At 32.3% G+C, this 17,612-nt stretch overlaps 1 protein-coding gene across 3 annotated transcripts in view; it reads right to left on the reverse strand.

Moving 5' to 3' along the window:
* LOC130441215 (probable G-protein coupled receptor 158) overlaps positions 1 to 17,612 on the reverse strand; it is an 80,470-nt gene that overhangs the window by 15,223 nt on the left and 47,635 nt on the right. For 2 of the 3 annotated variants that reach the window (XM_056774788.1, XM_056774789.1), the window contains one exon: positions 11,090 to 16,439. The exons of the other annotated variant lie outside the window; for it this stretch is intronic. In XM_056774788.1, the coding sequence (XP_056630766.1) occupies positions 16,275 to 16,439 (165 nt within the window). In that variant the 3' untranslated portion in view covers positions 11,090 to 16,274. Of the gene's footprint in view, positions 1 to 11,089; positions 16,440 to 17,612 lie in introns of those variants that run through there. 3 annotated transcript variants of the gene reach the window in all.

Raw genomic sequence — 17,612 nt, forward strand, 5'->3', positions numbered from 1 at the left:
ATCCTTGGTTTTGCCACCAAGATTAGAAGGTTTCCCAAATCTTTTTTATAAATAAATGTCTCTTTGAATGGGTTTTATTCTATAGTTTGTTTTATTGGGTGAGCTAAAACTCGTGACTGGGATATTTCAGGTAAACGAAAAGGTAGTTCAAGTACATAATATAACTCGTGATGAATTCATTAAGAGTATCACCTGGTATTTAGTACCTAATCTACTTTGTGAAGTTAGGAAATCGAAAAATTACAACCTAAAATTTCTAATTCGTTTAAATTATCCATTTTTTATCAAATTGGAATAATAGATTTTGTGCAAAATTATTTGTTGCTGCTCAGTTGAAGGATGTACAGCAAAGTGCCATACCGAAGAAGATTAATTTAGGTTTGGTTCATTTTATAATTAAATACTCGAGCTGCATAATCTTCCGTCACGAGTTGTCTAATCTTCACGACAACCACGATCACGATTTAGCGCGCACGCCCGGTTTATTTTCTATTGTATTATTTTCTTTCGTTGCTTCGAAAGTATCTAAATGAAATGTTAACACCAAAGGTTTCATATGAACTTTTAAATTACCTTTACAATTCACAGGAGTATAATTAGATTTATATTGCACAAATTCTATAGGTAAATATTGACGTTTATCGTCTATTATTACAAAATTAAGAATTCTGAGTTTAAGACTTTCTACCGATTAGAAATTAGCTTATTTTTTTGAGAAATTCACGAAGAAAACGATTTTATTTTGGACGATAGACATGAAACACGGTTAATACTTCATGGTGCAGGTGGTACTAAGGATCTACCGCATTTCCTTTTCTTGCTACGGTATCGGAATGCTCAGTATTAATAGTTCAGAAGGTGGAAAGGATTTAGCTGCTAGAGGTGTAGGTGTAATGCTCTGGAGTTCCATGGTGTCTCACAATTCGAAAAAATGTACAAAGAGATTGACCACAGTGCCCCGTGGAGCTTAGATCTTAAGACATTGGAGCTCAAAGTTCCAATGGCTGCTTGGCTATCGAACAAGATAATTCCTATGGAAGTTTTAACCTTCAAAATATTTGAGTAAAAATATTTAATGTCTCGCAATTATGTGATTTTATACTGCTTTTCCTTGTCGTTTTCACGATTAGAGGACTTTGCAAAATAATTATCTTTGATTTAATAGTTTGACATTAGTATGAGTAATTTAGGAAAAACAATAAAATATACAAACGATACTAATGTCGTTAGTTGAATTAATTGAACAATGAAACTTGAAGAGAATGGAAAAAAAAATTACGATTAGTTTAATATATAGTTTGGAGAATTTATAGTGACATTTATGGTTTGGTGTTCATAATAAGAATTGCTTATGTTAGTTTTATTATCAGTTTCATTTTCTATTATTCTCCTTTTTAATTGGATTGTAGTTTCTAGAGAAAATAAACAAACAACAAAAGTCCTTATGGTATAAGTTTACCTTATGGCTTTAATAATCATTTTCACTCTGCTAAAAGGGAAAAATTGCTCCAGTAAAAAGCGTCAGGATTCGAAGAGAGTGTCTCAAAAATGTCCACTTTGTTTATTAAATAGTCATAGAAAAAGAAAGCCCAACTATTCTATGGGCTTTGGACACAAAAAATTGTCACTCCATTTTGAACATCTTCTATGGATTCAAATTTTTCCACCCGCAACTTCACCATGGATCTGAACGAATCGTAATCTGACGGTGCAAGGTCTGGACTAATTGCTGGTAAGATTTCAATACCACCAGGTTATTATTTGTAGTTTACAGTTAAGCACTGTCTTTCGCAACTGCTTCAAACTTTTGTTTATCATAAAATCTGTTCATAGAGCAAGATATTAGACTAGACATTTTGAAATATGAAAATCGACATTAGACCCTCTGTACTTATCTCTTACGTCAATGAGAACCTTTGATTTGATTTTGGTTCAACAGGACAACCACAAAAGCTTGGTTGTTATTCCAATATTGAAATTAGATATCTATAAAAACGTTGATTTTACCTCAATATGACATGGTATTTAGAATTGAATTAGAGTTTTTAATAGTATCAGAAGGAATATGTCTCAAACGTTGACTAAAATAAATTCCAACGAAGCAAAATTTTCATCAGAAATCTAAATCTGAATTATGATGAAACGTTTGAAGGGAACCCGACGTAGATATAGAGATATTAATGGACTGGCCTACAAAATATTTTAATTAAAATTTATTCAGCAAAAACTTGTTATGTGATTATTTTTATTAATCGTCAACAAAACACAGACGTCATTGCATTACTTAATAGCTGCGTTTTTTTTAATGTGAAAACCTTGACACGTCATTTGAATAATACCTATAAATATTATTATTGCAATAAAAAAAAACAAGGCTACAACTTGAAGAGGATCTTGTGATGTATGTATATAATTTGAGTACAATTAAAAACTAAATTATAAAGGGGAAAAACGTTTTACAATGAAGATACATAAAGTATTACAAAGTTCTACGTAGAATTCGAAAAAAAGTGAAGGAGACAAAACTGTAGAGCACAAAATGAGTACCCATATTTTTCTGAAGAAAAAACTTTTAATAAGTCTGTGAATATTGAAATGATAAATAAATCAAAGTATGTTGTATACATAAAAATATTGATAATAACACAAACTACAAATCTCTCGTTGGATTTGTTCATATGGCAAGTGATGAATTTCAACCTCCGATCGCTCCGTGCAAACGCTACTCTAGTACTACACATTGTTGACATTCAGGCGTCAGTCGGCGTTGTGCTACAGCCACGTAAACACGTCCGCCGTTATTGATGCTCCCGCCAAGTGTGAATTACGAAGTGTGATTCGTTTTCTACAGGCTGAAGGTTATAGTGCAGCAGAAATCCATCGGAGAATTAATCGTGTCTATGGGGAAAACTTCATTAGTGATGGTGACATGATGAAGGGGCCCAAGGATGCAAATCTGTCGTTTCGGATGACTTGGTTCAACGAGTTGACAAAAAATAGCAGATTCGCCATCACTGTTTTGTCTTCGGAAGTTTCAAGGTCTGTTTTACACTTGAATTAATTGGCGGTAACTTTCTTTGAAAAGGGGAATTGAGAAGCTTGTCCACAGATATAATAAATGTCTCAATCTCTCCGGTGATTATGTCGAAAAGTGTACCAATCTTTTGGTAATAAAATTGTTGTTTTATGTGAACTTGTGGCCAATATACCTCTTCATCTCGCAAGATTTTCGAAAATTTCCCAAGTACAAAATACAGATCTTAACCATCATGATGCATTTTGATTTTTTGAAAACGAAGTAGTTTTTCTAGACTTAGAACAGTTCCCATGCACGCCGGGAACGTCACTTGGTTTAAATTCGCGAACGGATGCTCTGGCTTTAGGCGTTGAGGAAGATTTACTCAGAAATAGTAACTCCAACGAAAAAATGACTATAGACCATTTATGTAGAAAATTTTGTGCTCTACAATTTTTATTAGAGAAGTTTTTACGGAATTCCTCTTAGTTTTCGAGTTATTCGCGTTTAAAAATAAAAAAAATAGTACCGGTACATAACCTCACTAAATTTTTCAACGGCCGCACAGATTTCGTGAATTCATACCAAAAATGTGTATTTTGATAAGTAAATCATTCGAGTATTTGCATTACAAAATGAGAATACAAGCAATATTGTAAAAAAAAAATAATTTTACGTCGCACAATTTACTTTTTGGCGCATATTTTCAATTCCCTAACTATTTGTATATTCTGTTTAATAAAATGGATAATGTAGATAACGAAGAAATTAAACGAACAAAAAATATTCTAAAGAGAAAATCAACTGCTTATTTAATGTATCATTAGAGTTAAAGTAACGACTGAAAAGAAAAACTTTCCACAGAGGAAATACCTAATGATATGTTAGTTAGTTCACCATTGGCGTTCATTAGGTACATCTCAGGTGAAATATTGATACTAATATCATATTAAATCTCTTGAATGACATTAATAAACGATTTGTATAGTATAGCATAGTTATAGTAATTTAGAATCGAGAAGAAACTACGTAGAAACAAGTTTTGAAAGAAAATCTGCAAAATATATCGTGTTTTACAATTTATACATTATTTTCACTAGTATTTGTCAATTATTTTGAGCTTGAGAAGAAGTATATAAATTGAGCCATCAATAAATCAACTTATTTCGCGCGTATCGATTTTTGGTAAAGGCGCGCCATATGGTTTAGGTTAGTTTGAGTTGAGACGAATTTAAAATCGTTCCGGATGATCAATCTGCTACTATAAACGCTTAACTAGATCATATTTCCAGGAGAAACATTGATCTTGAACAAGGCGTCATTCATACGTCTTCGTATTCTTCAAAATTCACTTTATTTACCAGATTTTACACCATGTGACCTGACAATAAGTGTTCTATCATTAAACAGGGATCAACAAAATTCCTCAATGAGTTCACAACCAATTCATGCTATTAGAGGCCTTCTGTCTGTTTTACCTTTCAACTGCTTCACGAGAACATGATTGAATGTTAACTGGTGACTAATCTATCAACAGGATACGATTTTCTGAGAACCGAGTTGCCACTAGTGCTTGGAGAAGTATCAATTTAACTTTGAGACCTCCATTGGCCAATTTTGTGGTAGCTCCGACTGTAAGTTTGTCTCACGACAATTTGTGATCAGGCTGGACAAGAAGTGGGACTCCGAGAGTTTAAGCATGATAAAATAATCCAAAGTTTCTACCGAGTATTTTGTTTATCTCACAAGACAACTGGTTATCGAAGTGTGTCTCTAAATATCGTTAAATTAGACTTAGTTGCAGTAAACATGAGTCTCAACAATTCTTGTTGACTTCTGATTATATAAAATGATTACATAAAATATCTTTTTGAATGGAAGTTTATTGGAATTGTTATAAATTCTTTTTATCATTTATCAAGTAGTAGAATGTTGTCTAAAATTTTGAAAACACATGCCTCTGGTCACGTAGGGTAGTCAACTTTATCTATAACATTCTTTTATGTCTCGGAACTTCCTTTTTCAAATAAAATCACAGTTTTATTTAATCTTACGTGGTTTTGTTTGTTTAATCGTCATTAATAGATTTTAGTATATACTAACAAATTATTTCATTTAAATGAGATATAAGAATTATAAAAAAATACTTGGAATTCGATCTTCAGTATTTTCAGATGCGTTATAACCAATTTTAACTTACCAAAGGCCTAAGCTAGTTAGTAATTTAACAAAATGTCTCTAAACAATATTGAGTATTTATTTATATTGGTAATCGTGTTAAAATTGCTCTTGGTGTTAACTTGAGGTACCATTTTGGTTGAGTAGGTGAAATAGATTATGTAAGTAGCTCTAAATTTATATTCCTAACAGTAACAATTGGATGATTTGATATCTTATAAAGATATTTGACCGTATTAATTTATTGGAAGATTTTTATAAATTGAAAAAAGCTGTGGAATTATCTCGCGACGCCAAGGGATTAAGGCCACTGAAGCTAACCTTTCCAAAACGATGAGATCTCTAGGAATCTCTCACAGAACTATGGGGAGACCACCACGCCATATGCGTCGCATTTTGTCCATTACTGGGGGGTATCACAATGAAAAACGATTCATGGGGATGAGAAACGAATTTTGAGCCAAAACATGTTTAAAACCAGCCTAATATTACACAAGTAGTCCGGAAGTGCTGTATGGGAATAGAAATTTAAGGGGAGAATGCGATTTCTGTGGCACCGCAATATGGCCATTAGTTCAGCTCAATTAGGCCAAAATGAAGAATAACATTTTTGTATATCTCGCTTCGTTTTCGTAATATCGACACGTGAAACTACAATCAAACTTTATCGTTAGTTCGAGATTTGCTTTATAGTGTTTCGAACAAGCAAAATGGTTCCCTACGCCGGCCCTGTCGAGCTACTATGGAATTTTGAATATTCGCCGAATTCGCGCGACGCTTTTTAGGCAGCGTCTATAATTTTATTAGTAATAGGCGGTTTATTTACAGTATTTCTTCTAAATGATTTCTAGGAAAGTCTATTTATTTATTTATTTTGTTCTAGAACTTTGTAGAACTTTATTTAAGCATATAAATGATTTGTGTGAACGCATTAAGTTTATTTTTAAATAAATAGTCGTAGTAAAAAGAAGGAATTTATAAAAGTGATATTTATAAGTAAATTATTATAAGTTAAGTGTATTGTATAGTGTGTAAATAAATTAAGAACGTAATTACTTTAAATTCAACACGAGTAATTTGACAAACAAAAAGTTTTTTTATTAATTTTTACATAATTTATCTTAATATTCTTATATTAAAAAGTACAGGTTGCTGAACCAAAATTGGTAGTTATATATAACTATTATCAGACATGAATAGTTTTTTTGGAATTGTTTAGTACCGTTTATAAAATAAGAAAAATATTGAGCGATAATTTGAAGATTTCATGGATAATTAAATGTAGAAATATGATTTTGTAGCTTATCAAGCAAGAAGTCCCGGTGGGTTTAGGCTAGGTTAGGTTTCGATATTTCTAAAACAAAGCAAGATACCAGGAAATTTTATTCTTTATTCTCGAAGGGGTCGATTTATAAAACGACAGCCAAATCCTAGCGCCACGGAAATCGTATTCGTGCCCCATTTGAAATCAATTTTTTATTTTGTATTAATGTTACTACTCTTTGATGGAATAAATATCCGGTTCTTCTAGATACCAACTTAGCTAATTTCACTTCTAAATTAGGAAGAAAGTCGCCGACATAAAATTTTTGGGGGCTAAGATAAACAAAATGAAAAATAGAAAGTTTCACCTTTATTTTTGTGTCCCTTGAATATATTTCAATTTTTAACGCATTTTTAAAAGATAAGTATGTAAAAAATATTCCAAATGATTTATATATACATTTGATAACAAAACTCGAATATACTTACCAGACGAATTGACGACAGCAAGCAATAAACAAATTAAAAACATTGTAAACATTTCAACAAAAGTTTTGAAATCAAAACCAAATCGAAAAATAGACGTTGTACAATTCACAGTTTGTTCATAGCAAAAAAAACCAGGCCAAACACGAAGAAAAACGGTATTCGCGTTCTGTTAAAATTCGAAATAATTCGTAACCGTGCGAACGAAGTACTTCGGTTAACCGCAATGGTACCTTACATACAACTCGGTTGTAGAATCGGATTTGACTGTGAGCACACGAGATCCCAGTTGGATTTTACAACATTTCTTGTATTCTGGTGGGGTCGATGTTCCTTGAGTCTCGTTGCAGTGTCGTGCATTAAAGTCGTATTAAAGCGACCCTTTTGTACATGTGCCTTTTTTCTCTTGACTTTTTTTTGGTGAATTATAGGCTATTATATTACATAATTATACAGTAGTAAGCGATTTTATCAATTCGGAGATATAGTAAAGTAAATAAAGAAAAAAATAGTATTTACAGAAGCTGCACTATTAATAATAAAAATATCTTGAATTGCTGAATCGCAGCACCTAAAAAGTCTTCAAGAAAATCGATCCATGTCCTATTTTTCTTATCATTCCTTCCAGTCCTTTTTGTGAAAAGTATTGGCGGATCGAGCTAGAAGGAGCTCCGAGCTTCTGGAAAACGCTTGGATTGGTTCATGTCTCAGCGGAACACGGTGATGAAAAACGAATCAAGTTTTACGTGAGATTCAAGAAAACACCAGTGGAAAAAATTCTTGAAGACGCCTTTGAGGATGATTGTGGCACAAGACGTTCCTATATGGACAGGAACATTGAAAACGTTCTCAAATTCTGATATTTACTTTTAAATTTTATATCACAGTGCTATAAAGATTAAAACAATGATTACGAACGAAGAAAAAAACGAGATCTGTGTCATACCCCAGCCGGTATACAGCCCAGACTTCGCCCCGCCAGATTTCTTTTTGTTCCCTCGACTTAACAGATCGCTAGAAGAAAAACATTTGAAGACCCTGGACAACATTAGAGCCTGTTCTAATGAGATCACTGTTGGAATCCCAGTTGACGTCTTTCAGAAACCCTCATGCAAGATGGAGATATTTCAAAGAATATTTACAAATTGTATAAATCCTATAATTAAATTTTTAAATCCAGGTTTTGAGTAAATGTAAAAATATTTGTCTCTCTTGTATTTATAAGCGTACTATAGAAGGATCCAACAGGCAAGGATAACCACGGTTCAGATTGGTTTTCTTTCTTCAGGTTTTGAAGTTTTATTTAGCTCAATTTGTGTACGCTGTTTTTAGTGCTTCAGCACATAGATGGGATACTGCAGTTGAAGCAGAACTACTTGGCAGAAAGTTATCATCTTACTAAACTGAAGTTATAAACAATTTTATGGAACCTTTGGGTTGAAAGACTGAATCAAACCAGTTAATGCTTACAACATGGCAGTACTGCTGCTTTAATTATTGAGAATTGGACGTACACAGGAATTTCTAAGCAATGAAGAGTTTATTGTCGACAGAAAGATTAATAATGCAAAGAAGATTGAATAGAACGATTGGCAGACGTAAACTCGAGAGCTGTCGAGGAAAATGGAAGTTAATAGTGACAAATAACGGCCTATTTTCAAATCTAGAGAATATATTGAAAGTTTTCTTTACAATTCCAGTATCAGATGCTTCAGAGGAGAGATCCTTTGGCTGATAAGAAACTATCTTTGCACGATTACCTGAATTACTCGACAATCTTCTGCATTGAAAGTAACGTTTTGAAAATGTATTAATATTGACCAACTTATAGACATATTTGTTGCTCAAAAGTCCAAAAATTTTTTTTAATTATCCTGTACAATTTAGAAAAACGGTATAGTGACAAATAACGGCCCTAAAGACACCTTTCTCAATCTAGAAATCTTCCTTACAATTTCAGTGTCCGATTTTTCGGTAAGAGAACTTTTACTGTTAAACGATTTCTTTGTGCTGCTTGAAATGCAAAATTTTAATGGTCATTACCAAAGAACATTGTTCCAGCAGGAGGAAGGAGCTTGCTGAAACAAGTTCGTGAAATTTTTCCTGGCAAATTCATCTCCGCGAGATGTGACATAAATTTGTCCACACGCAGTCTCGATTTAACACCTATGGACTTTTTCCGGCGAGGATATGATAAATCTAGAGTTTTTGGTAATAAACCGACATCTTTGGTACAATAATCGTCTCGAAATGGCATCTATCATGAATCTTATTTTTAATAAATAAGTTTCCAAGAAACTTTCTGTGATAACATTTTTTCTAAGTAAATTATGACCACCTCTGGTAATATGACAAATTTTGTGACGAAAAATAATACAATACATATAAATTTCCACTCACACCTTTAATTTAAGAGGATATTTGATAAGTATATTTCACAAAAAAAAATGTTATGTCATAACTGAGTAAACTTCTTTAATTTTCTGTTCCAAATGTATATTATAAGCATTCCTCGCCTCGGCAGTTTAAAGTAACAACTAATTTAACTGAACTAAAGTTTTACTGCACTATAACTTTCCAAGAAAAAACCATATGCAATATTTTAAGTGGCTCCATGACTAAAAAAAGTTCGCCGATAAACTATTGGCATACCTATATAAACAGTTATATCAAATAATAACGTAAAATAAGAGTTCCTTTTAACTCATCTCTGAATGTACCGTTGCAGAATTTCAGTTGAATGTGAATATCAAAGTTTACAAGTCATTATTTATTCCTCATCCATCGGTTTGGATAAACTGTCCGCTAAGATAATCTTCGTAATGATAGGGAATGATATTTTTCATCGCCTTCGAGATTTTAACTGTTTTCTTCCTAACAAGGTCAAGATTTATGTTTTTAGCTATTTGTACATGCTGTTGAAAATGATTGCAGTTTATTTGAAAAGCGTGATAGCGCAGTTTCTTTGTCAAAGATCTAAATATATATTCTTTATCGGCGTTTACAGCCTCGGCAATTATCTGGATGCTGATTCGACGATCTGCACGCACAATTCGGTTGATTTTGGTCACTGTTTCCGGAGTTAAAGCAGCCACGGGACTACCTGGGCGCTTACATTACTCAAAAACACGCTTACCACATAGAGAATTATCAACAACAGTGTTTTGGGACGTACATAGACAAGATATCTGGATACCCCGCCCGTCCAGAGCGCCCTCTAGGCGCGCAGTTTCGTTATTTAATACCCAGACCTCGTATAAAACATGAAAGGTCTATTAACCCAGATATAATGTGATGTAGACGAAGCAGCAACATTGAAAGAGTGGGTGTTCGTTAGTTTGAACGATTAACGTTACAATACGCTATTCAGTTTAATTATAAGTTATAGATAAGTAGCGTGTAAGTTGGTTAGTGCAACAATTTGCGAAAGTAGAACTCATCTTGTGAACTAACGGCATCTTCATGCATGAGAAGTTATATAATACTAAAAATACTGACGTTTATTTGTACATTTAGCAAGTAACATAAGTTATAATTTATTGAATGTAGTTAATTGGTTACTGTATAAAATTCGAAGCGAATACTTTTGTTTTATAGTTAACTACATTCATGATCACGTTTATTGCTGTTCGGAAACTGATTCAATCGGTTCGTAGTCGTTTGACAGCATCATTTTTACCCTGGTAGTTCAATAGATGAATGCGATCAGCTGATTGGTTATTTTATTTGTCTATGGTTTTGAGATTCGACGCTCGGACGTTAGAAAAGTGTGTTTTAAATATTGTGATCTAAATATAGTTCTCGATAAACCCTATAATGTTATATAAGAGGATTGGATCTTAAATTACAAGATTGAGGTTAGTTTCCGCATCCTTTTATAGCAAAGAAGCAAACAAACAGACGGTTTGTTGTTGCTAAGGAACTCAAGAGGCAACCAGAAAAGCTTAAACTAATTTACTATCAAAAGAATTGTTTCTTAAGTTGTCAAGTTCGATGGGATGGACACTGGAAGCTAAAATGTGTGTCTTCCTCTTTTCTATTTCAGACATTATGTCTCATCATCTGCTGGAAAAAGTTTATGGAAAATTTTTTATTATAAAGACATTAAGTTGTTTTAATAATTTATTTTAATAAAAAGGACAACAACAAGGGTTACAAATATTTACAAACATAATTAATATTATTCAATAGTTTGATTTATTCACGAAAAAATGTGAATTGTAGTTAAATTCGAAGAAAAAATAAATATGAACAAACAGGTTTGAACGGTGAACCTGTTTGAAATTGTTTTTAACCGTTTTAACAACGTTGGCATTTATAAATAAAACTAATTTTATTATTTTGTAGGAAACTTAGTATATTTGATAATTATTTTACGTAAATTCACATTTTTTCAAATTGATAACATTCATTTTAATAAAGGACTATTTTGGTCCCATATTTTTTTTAAAAAACTTATTCTACAAAAACAAATAGTAGTGCCAGGACAATCGTAGTAAGCATCTACATTTTCTAAGCTTAAGATTAATTTTTTTTCAAGCTATCATCGAGAAGCATTTGGGAAAACTTTTAAAAGCAATTTCGGCTTGATAGCAGATAAAAGCGTAACTTTTTGTTTCTTCCATTCAAATGAAAATAAAGTTTGAAGTAAACTTTTTCAATTCATTGACAATATTTTTGTTTGGTACAATACATACTCCTGAATCTTTTTTTAAAAACCCAGTTTCTTGTTGCTGTTTATCCCACTTCAATAGTTTTCCATTTACTAGTACTTTTCTATAACATATTTTTATTTCTTTATCTTTGTTCCTTCTTGTTTAGCTGTTTTTTATATTCTTTTATACTTTTATTTTCTATTTTTGTGATATTCGTTCCAATATAAATTTTATCTTCAAGTTTTTTTAGATTAATTTTGTTTTTCAGTATCTTTCCTAAATTTTTTTCGTCCTTCTGTGGTATTTGGTACTTTGAGAACCCCCCATAAAAGTGCTCATAGATAAAATGACATGCTTAATAATTTCTTGATATCAAAAATATTTTTTAACAAACTCAGTTTCAAAAGTCGTCACATCATATAATGGAAATCGTCGAAATCATTTTCCGAGAAACGTAATCATAAAAATTGTATTATAACCTCGTTTTATCTTTGTTCCATCCTATTTTTTATATTCTTTTATCCTTTTCTTTTCCTATTTTTGTGAGATTCGTTTCAAAATAAATTTTATCTTCAAGGTTTCTTAGATTAATTTTGTTTTTCAGTATCTCTGTTCGTGATAGTTATCCTGAACATGTTCTGTCACCAGATTCATCCGCAATTGTGCGAAAAACATGTTCGTGGAGAAGAAATTTCGAATTCAGAACGTGTTCTGAATAAATCCAATGTATCCTCGGACTTGAATAAGGATTCTCAATCCGGCGCATGTGCATTCATCCTATTTGTGATATTTACCAAGAAATAACCGTCGTAATTGACTTTATTGTTACAAATATCCAGAATAAATCTTCATCCATTCAATACTAGTAATATATCTTATTCTCCTAGCTAGTTTTGAATCCAAATTATATATTTTAGATGTTTATAAATCGTTCGTGGGAGAATTTTAAATCAAAACCAAGCTTGCGCTTTTTACACATCCAAAAGATATTCAAAATACATTCGGAATGTGTTGAAATTATCTACTGGAAACGAAGCTAGTATCTTCACTTCATCTATATAATATTCTGTCTCAATTAAACACAATAAAATGTTTTATAACTTTTCTTAATTGCCGGTTATTCTCTGTATCTATTCTTTTCTTTTTCCATCCGACAGATCGATCCATCTTTCTTTTGCCTTTTCTTATATTAATTAATCCATCCATCGTTGTTTCATCATTGTAATAAATATTTGCTGAACTTTTACGATTCGTTCTTTCCACCATTTTACAACTTTCCAGAAGATTTTTCTAATTCTTCTTTATTTCTTATGATTACGTCCTTTCTATCGGACATATTTTGCAAGCTGCTGGTTGTAATTAATTTAATTAGGATTCTCCTTCTTTTGCAACAGGTTCTTATCACTAATTATTTTTTTTTATTGAAAGTCTTTTCAGACAACTTTCAACTTCACCACTCGCGTTCTTGAAACCACGTGGCCACTTCATCTACGGGTCAAGTCCTTGTTTTTCCAAAATGTCAAAATATAGGCAACTAACAAAGCACTTCTGTACTGCACATTTTATAAGCTACAGAACTGGTTTTAATACTGATTAATTGAAGAGATGATTAAGAAATGTATAGTACGTCCTAAGATATTTCATCTCCACCTACACAAATGTACATCGACAATGACAGTGTCCTTCTGGTGCTTTGAGAACCTCCAATGAAAGTGCTTCTAGATAAACTGACATGCTTAATAATTTCTTGAAACCAGATGCATTTGTTAACAAACTTAGTTTCAAACGTAAAGATAGGAATGGTGTTATAACTTCGTCGCCTAGAAGTTTGAAATTGAACCCTCGAAAGTTTTTCCACAGGATTACTTTAAAAAACGGGGACGATGTCGAGATATTTGAGCGACTCCAATCCGCGAGAACCTAGTTGAACATTCCCAGCGGTATCTTGAGAAGGTACAGCAACAAGAAAGACATATTAATGATTTTCCATGTGATAAAATACTTTTCACGATTATTCGGGATTATACTAGTAGAAACTTATGATCTAGTACTTATAGATAACTCAGCTAGTACTATGGAGTGTAGTACTAAAAGATAAAAGTAAAACCAAACTAACAAATGTCTAAGAAATTGACATAAAATTTTCTGGCTGCGACTTTTGTACATTAAACTGAATACAATAAAATTAGATACAAGAGATTGTCGAGAAGATTTAGAGCAAAAGATGAAGATCCAATGAAACCAAGAAAAATAAGAATATGAGAATCAAATATAATGAAGAAGAAATTAAAGAATAGAGAACAGAAATAGTGAGAACGAGAAGAAGGTAGCGGAATGAAGAAAAAATGATAGCGAAGAATTTGTGACACCATAAAGATTTGATGTGACTATTATTCAAAATTGATTAGTAAACTACGATTTTATCTGCAGTCAAGTTATTAAAGTTGTTTGAAGGGAAAGCAAAAATACCAGATGATCAACGTATTTTAAACAATTTCGAATATTCAAATAAGTATGAAAGATTTTAATCAACTTTAATAGTTTAAAAAACGTATAACACTAGAAAAATTGATACAAGTAGTTTGAGGTCACAATCAAACAACGTTGTCAGACTTTTTAGTAATAATTTAAGCAGAACGGAAATTATAAACAATTTTACAACGTCTCACAAACATACACAAAATTACCAACTCGTTAATCAGTGTTACAACGTTTTATCTTTCACTATTTTCATAAAATCAACTTTTCTATATTTCATCCTTCTATGAAAGCCGAATAGTCCAGATATTTTGTTTATCTACTTCTGATTAACGTAACAAAATGCTTAAAGCGACTAACTCTGTGCGACGGTTTTGCCACCAGACCTCAAATTGCTGATCAATCATTTGGTAAATGCGTACACTACTTTTCACGCCGTTCTTTGACTATAGGACATGTTTCCTAAGCTAGAGCTGGTGCAAAGAACGGTATCTGTGCAATGGTGTTTAGGTTTGTTGTATAGAGAAATGTGCGCAAGATGATGTGATGGTTTGGGTCATTATCTTTTATGGTAGTTGATCATCACTTATATTCATTCGAGGTTACGGTGATGATGTACTAAAAATCATCTTACTGCCTTATCTAAATTGACAATTGCAATTCCTTTTTAAACAGAATAACACACGTCAATAAAATTTCGTTAATGAAACGCCGTGGCCATCAGACATCGACCACCTAACCGGCTTCTAGAATCTTTTTTTCAATATTATAAATTAAAAAAACGAGATAGTCAATAATGACGAGCTTAGTAGCACTATTTCTTACTGAACGACAGCCATTTTGATACTTAAAACTTGGAGTTTAATACATAGTATTTTGCGACGTACAATGTTTCCGAAAAAGTATGGTTCCACTTATAAAAACGGCAACATTGCATTGCAAAACTAGCTTTAGTGGGATTTTATTATTGTTACATTACTAGAAATGAACAAAAATACAAAATATTAGGCAAAACAAATATCGATTAGTTCAATTTTCAGAAAAAAATTGTAAGAAATAAATCAGGTACAATAATTTTATTTCGTTAGGTTTTATAAATATGATATACAGAGTATTCGGGCAACAAAAACTTTTCTATAAGGAGAAGTATATTCTAATCTGATATCAAAATCTCTTATGGTAGTTCTGAGCTAAAATAATGTCAATCAAATCAGATTTCTCTCTGAATACAACTAGATTAAGAATGCTGAGTTTGTATGCGCGAAACTACAAAAAAATTCTCACTGCTACATATACGAGGACGATTAAATTTATTAATTTATACAGCATCTTTAATGTGTTATAATCCAGCTATTGAACTAGGATTATCTTGATTGCTTCGATAGTTTTTTTTCTACTAGCGAAAAAATAGAATGTAATTTTCAAAAGTGTATAAAAAAAGTTAATTTTCGAAATTTTCGGATAAGCAGAATAGCCGCAATTTTGGTCACCGACAAGCAGCTCTTTTACTTGATGTCTTCCTTCCACCATAACTTTTATTCTATAATATATTTTGACTTCAAAAAATTTGTAAAGATAATGTAAATGTTAATAAAGGTTATACAAAAACAACTAGATTCATAATATTAACGGTTTGTCCGTAAAAAATTATCGAGGCATCGAACGTAATTAGCCGTAATAGATTTATTTTAAATGAATAGTTTTCGTTTCATACCAGATGCTCTTTTCTCTTAGTCTGCGAGTTTCGGTCAGTTATTAAATGTAAAAAACATTGCGTGAAACATTACAAAAAATGTGACATGTCGAACCAGAAAAGTGATAAGATTACTTGTAAGCCATGATTAATCAAAAACGTGTAATTCTAGTCGATTAAACCATACGCCTCACAAATAACAACACCTTGTAGTAACTGAACGTTCTTTTAAGTAATGTCAAGGTACCTCATACTTTGTGTGTTTGGAGGTCTCTCATATTCAATCTTACAGCCTTATATCCATCCTACAGCCCTCAAAGATTAACACCTACTATCCTTAGGCAAGAGTTTTGGTAACAACGAAGAGCTCAATTTTGATGATGTTGAAAAATAGCCGAAATATTGCTGGTAGGTCTATTTGGGATGGATAAGCTATTACAAAAGAATATTCATAAATTCGTACATAAGAAAAACTCTGTATATGTATTGTTAACAAGAATTAAAATTATTTGTGATCGCTGTGTGTTGTAATAGATGGTAAATCAGCGTAAATAGCGCTGGGACCTTCATTACTACACACCGAATCTTCAGGAGTTCTGGATGGTTCTGCTTCGGTTATTTCTTCTTGTTGTTTGTATTTATCTTTTTCTTTGTGTTTTCCATGCAAATTCTGTAAAAATAGACATAGTTTTTATTCCAAAATCATTTACTTTGTTCGAAATTGAGAGAACTTTATTTAAACAAATGAGTCAAAGACATATTTTCGAATAATCTGAGATATTCAGAGAATTATTTAACTAGAATAATTTAAAAACGAAAAAACTGATTAAGACATTAATATGAATATATTCAATGTCTCATTAGGTTTTAGTTAGCTGGTTATATAGTATATAAATAAACGAGTTTATTATTATAACCATAGAAAGTGTAGAATTGGTTCTAAACTTGCTCTAAACTCGGAATCGTATAACAAAACTTGGTCCGTTATGAAAAGTTAACTTGGAACACAATTTCTACCAAATTAGTTCGTAAGAAATAAACTCTTCATCAAAAATAAGTATACGAAGTGCTATTTAGAATAAATTTCCCATATTCCAAAGAACTGTTGGTAAAATAGAAAGAAAATTTAGGGAAAACGTTTATCTGAAATCATCAAACAATATCTGAGGATATTAAAAATAGAAAGCGTCATAAGAGTATATTAATTTAATCCTTACAGTCTTTCAAGAATTATTAGAAGATAATCCTGAAAGAAGACAGCAGTTTCTGCAGCTTCTGGTTTCAACAATAAAGTGTAGTTTTACATTTCCCAAGGTTTCGTGAATGCCTCTGGATAAAGACCGCGGATAGATGCGAAATGAGACATTCCATCTATCATTTAGACAGGAGATCATCCTGAATCACGTCTTCTATTTCACGTGTAGTCTCCTTCGTCTCATCCTAGCTCTGTGGGAGATTCCGTTTTCTTTTCTCGTGGAGGCAAATGGTAACACACACGGTCTTGATCCATAGACAAAGTGGATGTGAAACAGGACATTCTACCTATAATTCCGACAGGACCTCTTCGTGAATCGCGTCTTGTTGTTCGCGTTTTTTTCTCTCTAGATCTGTGCGAGATTCGTTGAGGTCTGGTGTACTCGCCAAGGCAGATGGAACACACATACACGCCTTAGCACCAAGCATCCACCTCGCCAAGAGTTATTATTGATGGCTATACATTCTAGTCGTGGCTGTTGTTCTGTCAAATGGTCCTCAACCATCTCTAAAGCTGTCCCAGAGTATAACTCGGTACCAGCTTGTGAAATATGGAGTTTTCTTGTGAATCTCTTTCGGTATTTTTTCA

The sequence above is a fragment of the Diorhabda sublineata genome, chromosome 3, assembly GCF_026230105.1.
Source record: "Diorhabda sublineata isolate icDioSubl1.1 chromosome 3, icDioSubl1.1, whole genome shotgun sequence".
NCBI lineage: Eukaryota > Metazoa > Arthropoda > Insecta > Coleoptera > Chrysomelidae > Diorhabda > Diorhabda sublineata.